The sequence below is a fragment of the Sinocyclocheilus anshuiensis genome, unplaced genomic scaffold (assembly GCF_001515605.1).
Source record: "Sinocyclocheilus anshuiensis isolate Anshui unplaced genomic scaffold, SAMN03320099.WGS_v1.1 scaffold4546, whole genome shotgun sequence".
Taxonomy (NCBI): Eukaryota; Metazoa; Chordata; class Actinopteri; order Cypriniformes; family Cyprinidae; genus Sinocyclocheilus; species Sinocyclocheilus anshuiensis.
Genome location: NW_015544509.1, coordinates 5,541 through 18,547, shown reverse-complemented (window position 1 = coordinate 18,547; position 13,007 = coordinate 5,541). Strand labels below are relative to the sequence as shown.

The window sequence follows — 13,007 nt, the reverse complement described above, 5'->3', positions numbered from 1 at the left end:
CCTTCCAAAAGAGGACGATATCTGCTTTGTCATGCCTAGAGCTGATCCGTGCTGGTTGCTGAGGAAATAAATCAACTTCACGCTGTGGATCGCCGGATCGGCTTTCACCGTGGACGAAGCGGAGTCCAGCCCGGGGTCGTTGCATGTGGTTGCCGCAAGCCCACCGGCCGCGCCGTTCTCAAGCCCACCCGCCGCCGCTCACTCTAGCTGCCGGCCTCCGCTCACTCTAGCCCGCCATGTATTTCGTTGTGAAAGCGAAACTATTTTGTTTGGCCTTCCAAAAGAGGACCCCACTGGATGCAACAAATGCCTCGTTTATAATGGGTTTTATTGGTTTTGTCTCGTCGTGCCGGGACATGGCATCACAGTATGTTAAGGGGCGTAACATTTCCGTTACACGCTTGAGGTATTCGGCCAATCACAACGCACTGGATAGCTGGCCAATCACAGCACACCTCACTTTTCAGACCGATGAGCTTTGTAAAAATCGATGCGTTTCAGAAAGGCGGGGCATAGAGGAGAAACAATAATGTACAGTATGTGGAAAATAATGTGTTTTTTGAACTTTAAACCTCATACACACATTTCATTACACCAAATACACAAAATAATGTTCGTTTTAGCAACATCATATGACCCCTTTAATTCTCAGTATCGGTCTGAACTAGTAGTGAGAACAAAAGGGCATTCTCACTTGTTCGTTGCCAAGGTTGAGGTCGGCAAAGGTGTATTTTTCTGCTGCATCTGAAGTAGCTGAGGCATTGAGGGAAAAAAATGTCAGTATATTCAAACTTCAGTATGTTAACCAGTTTGCTGTATTTTCATTGGCTGTGAGCAGCTGTGATTGTGGAGGCAAAGTCACATCTAAGAATTTATTCGATTCAATAAGAAAATTGTCCACCTCAACAGAGTTTTAATGTGCATTTTGGAAATCAGATTCACATCTTGGTCTTTCCAGACAGAATTTATGCAATGGTGCAAATTTTGCATGGAATGGAAATACATAAAATGCATGAGGGTTTGTGTGCATGTGTGTGGACTGGACGCCCCACCTTCCTCCATTCTGCATCTGGTGGCTTTGAAGCACAGCTTCCCTCTCTCCCTGCTGGCCAGCTTAGAGTCTGCAAACAACACGAAATGAAGGCAAAAACAAGAAAGATGATGAGTGCTCATCCATTTCTTCACAGAAAATCTCTTTTTACTGCTACCACATCAGAGAATCAAATAAAGAAAAACAGTTCAGATGTCAAGGCCAGTTAATTAACTCTTCAAAGCAAAGTCAGAATTTTAAAGTGCGTTTTGCTGCCCTTGCTCCATATTTTACAAGTTGCTTTCCATGTGTCTTTATTATTGCTTCAAAGTTTTAGTTTTAATTAGCCACTGCATTTATGAACTCAGCATCTTCATGTGAACTCAGGTCATAATTACACTTATTTTAATACACCATATGATAGTTGTGTGCGCGTAACAGTCCAAAAAGTAATTATTTACAAAAATCGTTTGTCACAGCTGTCAAATCTCATTTGCGCTTATGCATATTCAAAATAATAAGATATGTCACGCCAAGTTTGATGTCACTGACTTTTGTTTTTGAATATGCTGAAGTGTGAATGAGATTTGAGAGCTGCAGAAGAGAATGAAATTACTAATATGAATGGATAACTTAAATTTCCTTACACAAAGTTATTGTATGTTTTCAGAAGACTTTTTTGTGCTCTATGGAAGAAAGTCATATGGAATTGTGAAAAATAAATATTCTGTCATCGTTCACTCACCATCATGTCGTTCCAAATCCCTAAGAGTTTTGTTCATATTCAGAACGCAAATGAAGAATATTTACAAATGAATAAAAGCCTAAATTGAATCTGTTCATTACATAAAGAGATTGTATCTCTTCGGAAGGCTTGGGTTTAAACCGCTCTATTCATATGGATTACTTTCACACAGTCTTTATAAACTTTTTGAAGCATTGGCGGAATGGACTTCAGTGGAGGGACAGAAATCTCTTAAGTTTCATGGAAAATATCTTCATTTCTGTTTCCAAGATTTGAACCGACACGAAAGCAAGTAAATGATGACAGAATATTCATTTTTGGGTGAACTGGCCCATTAAGTGTGAGAAACAAAGAAATGTATGAAGCCTTTTTGAACAACAGATCAAACAGATCAAATGTTCAGATTAGATCTTCAAAACTCAAGACCTTTAAATTCCATGATGCTCAGTGTCCTTTCATGTCTCAAGCCTAAGATGCTAACACAGTGGTTGGCTGGAGCCAAAAGTTGAATAGAAATTTTTTTTCTGCATTCAAAGACTAATGACAAGGCAGTATTCTTCATTTGTTTGTAGCTGTAGGTTCCTGCTCCATCTCCTCAGGCTGAAGTCACTCTTTTCCTTCAGACCAATAAATTAATTAAAAGTACTGAATTAAAAAACGTCCAAAAGCCAATGTAGCTTAAAACATAAATACAGATAAACAACACCAGTCGCTGGGCTTCTGTATGAAACAGAAGATTGATTTTACAAGTTCACACACTTAACAAGCAGACACCGATTTAGCTTTAGAAGTGGTGCGCTCGGTTAAAGATGCATTGAAGCCACAAGTTCTTGTCCACATATTTTCACATTATTAAATGTATTCGCCTCATCCAAGCTGACGGTACGAGACGAACACATGCACGGGATTCAATTTTCAATTTAGTTAGCCACTAAAATGCGTATGCCTGCATGTTTTACACACTCAGCACAATTTCAAAGTGGCCTAATTTCATCTCAGCATTTCAGAGCTGCTGCATCACTTTCTGCAGCGCGTTTCTCTCTCAGTATCAGCCGTACAGAAGACTCAACACAAATGCAATGTGACCCACTTTCAATAGGCCATTTAAAGGCTGCAGGTCATGGAGTGTATCATCACGTGTCTGTACCCACTCCCAGCTTCTTTTGATACTCTGCTTGCCCTGCTGGCATGCAATCAAGTTCCTCTGCATCAATATTCACAGTGCTGGAGGTACAGTACATATGGATTAATGTAGGCAGATCGCTCTTTTCACAGCACCTCAAAACAAATCCGTCTGATGGTTCAAAGGAACAACAGATGGACCCCCAAATATGACAATTCCCTTGCGAGAGACCCCCTTCCTAAAATATAAAGGTGGTTTATACAGGAAGCAATTTATAATGTATGAAAAAAAATACACAACACTATACTTAGTATTTTACACAGTATAAATGTTATTTTAATACATGCAAATACATAGCTGCCTTTATATTTTAAGAAAGTGGTTCTCTACCAAAGAGTAGAGAACAATTTGATAAAAAAACACTAGGCGTAAACGAGAAGAATCAAGCTATTGTTTTTAATCTGAGATGAGACAAGAGGAAATAACATCATTTATGAAGGACCACCATTATGAATTGTGGATATTTTGCTATGCATCTCGTTTTTTGTTGGATGGAGGAAAAAACTCATACTGGCTCCAAGCCACTAGTGGTCAACCGATATATCGCCAAGGCCGAAATATCAGCCGATATTTGGCATTTTTCAAATAGCGGCATCGGCCGATAAGTTTTTTTTTTTGGCCGATGTGTTAGAGGCGGGACTTCTATTTTGACGGCGCCGAGAACAGCTGCGATAGCACCTGAGCACACAGTGCTCACATTCTCCCTCTTGTTCGCTGTTGTCATTCAGTTCTGTCTAATACGGATAGAAGTCTATCTAATAATCAGATAGAACTGTTAAACAAAGGAATTAAAATGTATATAAAAAGTATTATAACGATTGCTTGCAAACATTATAATACATTCTCATTTGCCGTCAGCATTCAGCAAATACGTATTTATATCATTTAAACAAATCTTTAAATGACTAATGAATGAACATTTAATTTCACAAACCTTGCAGTCGAATCTAGTTGAGATCTTGTGAAGTGTGCATTTGTATCCTGCATGATCGCATGTTCTCTGCGTGACGGTCGTCACTGGAGACACGCGATCGGCATACTTTAAACTCGTGACTGATTTCAAATTATGCTGCGCTTTATGCATTTGCCCACTGTCATATTCGTGTCATTTTCATTGCGTGCTGTATGTAAAATGAGTGCTACCTTGGCTTTATTTGAAGAAAAAAAATAAAAAATTCCCAATGCACACAAACTTCCCAGAATACTGAGTGCCCTGTAGGTTACAGTGTTTACTTCCTTTTTAATTAGATTTTTATTAAATATTTATTTATTTGTGAAAATGCTTTGTCTTCTAAAGTATAAGTATGTTTATTTTACACAATTATTTTAAATCCATTTTCAAATGATTTCAAATTTCTTAAATATAAATTTAAATAAATAAAATTATATCGGCTTTATATCAGCCATCGGCCACCCTGCTTTCCAAGATCGGCTGTCAAAAAACCCATATCGGTCGACCACTACTTGGAACCAAATAAAGGAGCGATCCACAGTCTACCAAGCAATGTGGAGCAATGCACTTAACCCCAGGTGGCTGCAGGAGGAGTGAAAGTGTCTGCTAAGCGACTAAGTGCATGTAACCAGAGCATACTGGAGGATTCATACCTTTATCTCCCACAGGGTTGATGCACTTATGCAGCCTCCACTGCCGACTGCTGCTGGACACCTGAACTATGTGGAACTCACGAACACCTGCTTCACTCTGACAGAGACAGAGAGAAAAGAGTCAAATCAACACACATCATTCACGAGAGATGAGATTAAACTGATCTCCACAGAGAAATCAACTCAGATCTCAGAGGAATGGATGGTGACTGTGTGAACACTAATGATTTGGACTGTCAATTTAATATGATACATTAATATAATATACTAGTATTATAATCCTCCTAAACTTGAATCTTTGCATACAAGTTGAGATAAAGCCCATCATAATTTCACATCTGTGCATCCCTAATGCCACAGTGTTCACATGTTTCATGAAGTGCAAGAACAGAAAGTATTAAAATGAAAAAGAAAAACATGAGCAGTCCATGTGTGGGAAAGAACTCACTGTGTTAATGTTCTCCACATCCACAAAGACCAACATGCTGCCGTTTTTCTCCTCTGCTTCTTGCTGTTCTTCTGTCTCTCTCTCTCTGCCGTGCAGTGTGTTGCTGCGGCTGGCCATGGCTCTGACGCTGAGAGAGCGGCTTGCGCAGATGAAAGCAGTGTGTCGAAGGACCCTGTGACTAAAAGTTTCAGAGAAACGAAGATGAGTCACTGGAATTCATGTGGTAGTTTTCAAACTCTAAATGATGTTAAAGGTCAATTAGTCCTCTTTAAACGGCAGACAGCAAATTTCCAAATGAAAAAGCATACGCTTATGTTTGATTATCAGCCACTTAACAGCACAAAACCACAACTGCTCAGCATTTTGGAGATTCTGCCTTTATTAGTACAGTTGAGACGACACAGGAACCAATATTTTCACATTTCTAATTATTGTGTTAAATGATGCCATTTTTGGGTCTCAACTAACACCACTACACCACTTTGCTTTTAACAGGAAACAATGGCATTCACAGGTATTGTTTGTATAAATAATTAGATAAATATAAAGAACTAATGTACTTTTACATTACAAAACCTGCTCCATATTTATAACTATTACATAAATGTAATCGCATAACATTTTTATAAAAACTATTTATATTATTTTCACTATTATTACCATATTATTACTATTTATAAAAGTATTAGCAAGGATTATATAAACACTATATAAAATAGCAATATTGTTACTAATATTACTATTAGTATTAATATTATAACTATATTATTATTGTTACTTTTTTGTATTTTAATATATATATATATATATATATATATATATATATATAATTACAAATATATTTCTTTGCTATACAAATATTGCAATACACTTTAAAAAGTATACTTAAGTTTTAGTGAAAAAAAATATATACATATCTTTAAACAATAGGCTGCTACTACTACCATGTGAAGTCTTAGTTGCATTTAATTTCCTAGAATGCAAAATGAAAATAAGACAAAGGCTTGAACCCATAAATCCAAGTGCACTTAGTGAATTAATCAGTTCTGGCCTGGCCAGTTCACACTGGCCTGAGAAATCCTGCTTAAACAAACCCTGCACAGTTCTCTGTATTGTCCATTATTAGTCCAAATAAAGCTAAAATGGCCACGTACCTGAGTTTGACAGTAATCGCATAACATTTTTATAAAAACTATTTATATTATTTTCACTATTATTACCATATTATTACTATTTATAAAAGTATTAGCAAGGATTATATAAACACTATATAAAATAGCAATATTGTTACTAATATTACTATTAGTATTAATATTATAACTATATTATTATTGTTACTAATAATCACAGCAGCATTTGTATGGACAATGACATTAATTTATTAACTATTATTACCATATTATTTATAATAGTATTCATATATTATACATAAACTATATATAAAAGTATACTCTCATAGTAAAAGAGGAAGTTGATTTCATGGACACCCTCTTGGTCAGGCCCCCTGAGCCACAGTGGGATCTGTAACGCCTCCCCAGGTCCCAACACACCTCGTGATAAGGGAATCTCCGTCACCACCAACTGATCACCGCTGGTGACCCCGAACGCTGCTGGTGACACAGTCGCCACTGATGGGGGCATGGCCACAGTCTTGTATGCGGAACAGTGCTCTGCTGCTGTGGGGGTCACTGGGGTGAGGTCAGAGGCGGCACTGCCAAATGTGAAGAACTCTGGGTGTGTGGACCCCACCCGAAGACCAGTGAGAGGGGCTGCACTCACATTTACAAACTCCACCCACGCTTTTCGGATCTCACCACACAATAAACCAGTGGGGAAGTTAATGAAAAACACCTAGGTGGAAAAGGAAAGAGAAACAGTAATTACATGGTTGACCTAACAGAAGTTTGACTATTGGCATAAAGTCTGGCGCACATGTAGCTTACTCTTGCAAAGAACCGCCACTTAACCCTGCCAGGGGCAGGAAGAAAAAAAATAATTTAGGGCTAAAATAAAATAAAACAGAAATAAAATAAAATAAACTGCTTACAATATGAATTTCTGTTAATGATGTGTTACTAATTTCAGTGTTACTGAAGGCAAAGTGCTGCAAAATGTTAAATGTAACATAATAATAAAATATTAGTATTTTGTAAGGATACTACAAAACGGTTTTTAACTTCATAATGGATTCTACTGCTTTTTCATGGTGATATAATAATAAAAAAATCGATCTTAAAATGAATCTGGACTGACTTTGTTAAAACCTTTCAAGAGTGTTAGCAAAATAAAAAAATGCCTCTCATGACTAGAATATCAGTCTAACTGAATCTTTCACAAGATGATACATGAGATGATGCATATAAAACCATTCTGATTTTGACTTAGTCAAGCCAAGAAAATCAAATGTTTGAAAGGAATTGTGTCTGGGCCTGAAAGGGTTAAACAGAGAGCAAAGCCACAGTTAATCACAGTAAAAACTAGGGATGCACCGATACCGATACTGGTATCGGGCCCGATACTGAGCTCCTGTACTCGTACTCGTTAAAATGCCCCGATACCAAACGCTGATACCACACAGCATGTGATAAGCACCATATTCAAACAAAGAAACACCGACAACAGAACAACAGACAGCAGAATGGAGTTAAGGATGTCTACTACAAAGTATATGTATGCAATGAATATAATGTTAAACATTCAGTATTAACGCCTGTATAGCTGATGTGCGCGAGCTGATAAACAAAGGACGCTGAGTGGATCGAGCGCGCGGCGGCACAGATGCGCGAGCTTGTCGAGTTTCTAAACTATAGCGAATAAACTGTGATAATGTGAGAAATGTTGAAGGTGTCTGAATAAATTTTGGTTTGACTATCTATTTGATAAATGAAGTTAACCAACTAACATTATACATACCCTTCTGGTTTCTGTACCCAATATTTAAAAAATGTATTGATCGGTATATAAAATATAAAATATCGGTATCGGTACTCGGTATCGGCAAGTACCAAAAATAGAAGTATCGGTATTAGGCGAGTACTGGAAAAAGTGGTATCGGTGCATCCCTAGTAAAAACCATAATTAATCATTTTTTGTTACATGTATGAAATCGACATTATCACAACAATCGAGTGCAAAGTGCAAACTTATTCACATAAAAGCATAGATCTCAGTCAAAGTCTTTCAGTCCAAAATCAGTAATTACTGATTATTTCACAGACATAACTAAAACACAAAGCTTGAGGACTTTGTACACCATCTTTTTCAAAAGAGATTCAATGCCTTGAAATAAAAACTTAAATCCACTTCCTCAGAAGACCTCACGTGGGCACCCTGAATCTTAGAAGCATTGGAACATATGATTTTTGCCAGCTTGACAGGCTTTTTTTGTGATCTTTCTGTAAAAAGACTTAATTTTGGGACTTCAACAAGTGAACCAAAATCTTCATTATAATACCAACATTTTTGAGTCAAATGAATCATTGAATCAGAATTTGATTAAGATCAAGGAATAGTTCTCCCAAAAGCAAAAATTTGCTGAAAATTTACTCACCTCAGGTTATCTAAGATATAGATTGGTTTGTTTCTTCATCTGAATAGATTTGGAGAAATGTAGCATTACATCACTTGCTCATCATTGGATCCTCTGCAGTGAATGGGTGCCGTCAGAATGAGAGTCCAAACAGCTGACAAAAACATCACAATAATCCACAAGGCTCCAGTACATCAATTAATTTCTTGTAAAGTGAAAAGCTGCGTGTTTTTAATAAACAAACCCATCATTAAGATGTTCTTAACTTTATACTGTTGCTTCTGGCTCCATAATGAGTCCATAATCCATATTAAAACTTCCTCCAGTGAAAAAAAAATCCATCCTCTGTTGTCCTCTCAAATCAAAATCCACCGACATATTTGTTTAGAACTGTTTTGGGCTGTTTTTGCTTGTAAACTGTGCTTAGTTTGTGCATGTTTCTCTCCTGATTCAGATGAGATGACTTGTTCACCGAAGAAAGCAATATTATAGATAGAGGACTCATATTTTATCCAGAAGCAAAGGATTGAAGCTAAAAATGATGGATATGATTTTCACTTCACAAGTTGTTAATTGATGGACTGGAGTCATGTGGATTACTTGTGGATTATTGTGATGTTTTTGGACTGTCCAGCTGTTTGGACTCTCATTCTGACGGCACCCATTCACTGCAGAGGATCCGTTGGTGAGCAAGTGATGTAACGCTAAATTTATCCAAATGTGTTGTGATGAAGAAAAACTCATCTACATCTTGGATGGCCTGAGGGTGATACATTTTCAGTAAATTTTCAATTTTGGATAAACTATTTCTACAAGTGATACAGATATTTTGAACAGATGAAAAAATAAATAAACTGAACTTGCTCTTACTTGATTTTTCCAGACATTTAAAACATAGACACTAATAAATTATTTAAATAAAAATAATTTAAATCACTGCAATATTCACAATATATAGCTTCATTTTATATATCCCCACCAAATTCATTCTGAATATATAGTGAATGTTCAATTAATCACTCAGGCCTTGCAGTGCAATATGAGCACAGTAAATCATTAAACTGTCTCAGTTTAACTGTGACGAGTGCTTTTATACTAGAGCTGCTCTCAGTTCTCAGGACCATTCTAGCTCCTGTAGTTTATTAAAGCTCAAAATCAAAATTTGACACCCTCAAACACACCTCCAGTAAGGGCATAGGTGGAGTGATAATGGGGTCCAGGCGGCGGTCTGGTCCATATCTGACAGAAGTCTTTTCTTCTTTGGTCATATTGAGTCTGGGTCCCTGGATCTCCAGATTCTGCTGTCCACGAACACACATCAGATCCTCGGCCAGCGAGCCTGCAACACAAACCAGTCACATCTACAGTTAGTGTTACATCAGATAAATAACTTTAACTGTTGGTCTCAGAGTTTACAAAACATCAAAGATTGAGTGTTTGTGATACACCTTCACTGTTGCCCACTTCTCCAGTGCCCAGGTTGTACACCACACCAAGAACATGCAACTCTCCGGTCTTATGAGGAAGCAACTTCAAACGGGCCTGAGAAAGCGAGAGAGAGACAGCCCAGAACAAACACAAGAACAAAAAGTCCATTCAGGTAAAGCAATGGGGAAAAAGAGAAATTAGAAGAGGAGAGATAAGAGAAAAAGGTGCACGAACCACTTTGGTCTCCTCTGGACTTATGGTGAACTCTGGAATGACTTGCGTATCAATGATGTCATTGAGGGCCGTGGTCTGGAATGGATTCAAATCAAACTGATGAGAAACTCAAAGCTGGGCACCTCAGGCACCTCAGGCACGAGAGACAATTAACAGCCTTACTTCTTTCTCATTGCTGACGGTTTCTCCGGTTGCGCCGCCCTGAGGGTCAGAGAAGCCTTTCAGAGTAAACTTCCACAGCAGAGACAGAGCCGACAAAGCCAAAGGAACCTTCAGGGGGTTACGGAAAACCACCTCCACAATGATGGGCTCTGTGATGCAAAAACAAGAAAGAAGCCAATGTATTAACAGCAAACGACATGATGGGAAACAGGAACAATACATGACTCAGATCTGAGGATGTACCGGTTGAGCTGGTACAGTAAAACTACGAAAGGCTCAATAAATCCTGAAGTATCAATACAGTCATTATGTCACATAAAAATATACATTTAAATACACATATATGCATGGGATTGTGTGACTATTATTATTTGTTTATTTATAAGATCATGTTCTGTAATTGTTGTTAACAACTGATGAACAAAAACAGCAATCTGATCATATGTAGTTTAGGCCTAAATTATGGCATTCAAATATACATTACCATATACATTACAGTGAAAACATTAATATCAGGGCTGCACGATTTGGGAAATAAATCTAATTGCAATTTTTATTTTTGGTTAAAATTGCAATTTGTGATTTAAAATGCAATTTATAAAATAAATTAACAGTAACAATATACAATATATATATTATATACGTGTGTATATATATACACACATATATATATACACACACACACACACATATATATATATAAAGAACACCATATGACTAAAAATAAATAATTATGATTATTAATATATGCTAAATAAAAATATTAAACAAAATAAGAAATATTACTCTTGTAATAGCACTTTCATTATTAAAATAGAGTATTTAAGCATAAATCAAACAATATAATAATTAGAAAATAATAATAATAACAATAATAATTTTATTTTACAGAAAAACTGCAAGGTTACCTGTTAACATGCAGGCAGCATATAACTATACATCATTAGAAAGGTACCTAATTACACACAAAAACTCTTGAATCATTTTGTTTAGAAATAGTATGCTTTATTTGATGTGCTATGCTGCTGAAATATTTGCTAATGAGGAATACAAAGAAGTAGGAAGATGGCAGCATCACTAAAGGGTGTTTGCAGGTTCATCCTGTTCCTCTTTACTCTTCCCTTCTCACTGTGGGGTGTCGACAGGTGAATATCCGGCCATTATGATAACTAATTAATTTCTATGATCAATACTAGTCTTACTTGCACCACTACACATACCACTGATGAGGCTGCAAGAGAATTCAACCAGGTCAAATACAGGTGAGGCCGCTATGCTTTATTAGTTCTCTCTTAGATTTCATGAAATAAAGAGGAAAGCAAATGGTGAATAATTCATCTCAGTCTAATTAAATATACAACTAATAAACCAAAAATGCAGCCCCGCAAGACATCAAATGCAATAAGGAAGACACTAAAGCACATCAAAACCTCCACAGAATTCAAGCGTTTGTGTCAATGGAGCAGTCAAGGCAATATAGATGTGTCCAAATCAAAAACTGGAAGACCAGATATAAAGCACAAATAAAATTGCTTAAAAAGCAGTTGATGCATGAGGGAAAACGTACCCTCCACTACGGCGAGGGGGTATCTGAGGTTGTCCGTCTGACTGTTCAGGCAGCATTGGGAGGGCTGGAAGGTGATGGGCACCATCCCTCTATTCGCCACTGAGACGACCCGCTCCTCCAACTCCCTCCACAGCTGGGAAAGATCCCGGTCAAACTCCTGCTCCAAAGAGACATGAGTTGCGGCTTGTTTCTCGCCTGTGGAAAATCAAGTAAGAGATTACATAATGCAACTGGTACTGTACATGCTAGTCAGTCTGATCAGTAATCCCATACAGATGAGACAAAATAACATGGGCATAAATGTCAAAAGTGTAAGTTCAAATGGAAATAGAAGGTAAATTTGTGACACTGATCTTTTGACACCTTACACAGGTCATATGTTCTGCTTCCACTGAAGCTCAAGACTCTCACTGGATCATTCCCAATAAAGCACATGATCATTGGGTTTCCCTCATAGACTGTATAAAAACATGGACGTAGTGTCCGTGATGTCACCCGTAGGTTTCTGAAGAGCATTTTTGAAGCCCAAAGTGGGCGGAGCTGGCCATCGCCATCTTCGCAGAGCGTCACTCCTGGATAATCTAAAATGGGCAAAGAGGCAGGACGTGGGTGGAGCTGGTTGCTGAAACCACGCCCACCTAGCTCACCAGTGGTGACAGCAGCAGCAATCCACCTGTCACTCAAGTGGCCACGCCCTTAATTATGCAGAACCTTAAGACTTAATATAATTTAAACGGATGAGATATAAAAAATAAAAAATAAATCACCCTCTCACAGTTGTCATGAAGGGCAAAATTATGGAATAAAATCACTGTCAAAAATAATCGTACGTAATTCAAAGCATTTGTGTGTCATTTTAATTTACTCGTGCGTAATTTAAAAGTATTGTATGTAATTCTGTTTTTTGTCAGAGTTGGATTCCAAAATCTACGCCCACGACAGTTTACAGATACGAGATTTTGTGTGTTTGTTAGAGTACAACTCCAAAATGTACGACTATGACAGTTTACAGACACAACGCTTGTTTTCACAACAGCTCTGTTACACGCACAACATGCGAATTGCGACCACGAACT

The 13,007-nt window shown here is 37.5% G+C and overlaps 1 protein-coding gene across 1 annotated transcript in view; it reads right to left on the bottom strand.

Moving 5' to 3' along the window:
• The window catches only part of LOC107698191 (trafficking protein particle complex subunit 8-like), a 32,665-nt gene that overhangs the window by 16,843 nt on the left and 2,815 nt on the right, over positions 1-13,007 (bottom strand). Inside the window, exons 3-13 of the mRNA XM_016499155.1 lie at positions 11,932-12,126; positions 10,365-10,513; positions 10,203-10,277; positions 9,989-10,082; positions 9,722-9,879; positions 6,463-6,862; positions 6,166-6,181; positions 5,012-5,189; positions 4,564-4,660; positions 1,053-1,121; positions 695-753 (exon numbers count right to left, since the gene is read on the bottom strand). Coding sequence (XP_016354641.1) covers positions 695-753; positions 1,053-1,121; positions 4,564-4,660; positions 5,012-5,189; positions 6,166-6,181; positions 6,463-6,862; positions 9,722-9,879; positions 9,989-10,082; positions 10,203-10,277; positions 10,365-10,513; positions 11,932-12,126 — 1,490 coding nt within the window. The remainder of the gene's footprint in view (positions 1-694; positions 754-1,052; positions 1,122-4,563; positions 4,661-5,011; positions 5,190-6,165; positions 6,182-6,462; positions 6,863-9,721; positions 9,880-9,988; positions 10,083-10,202; positions 10,278-10,364; positions 10,514-11,931; positions 12,127-13,007) is intronic.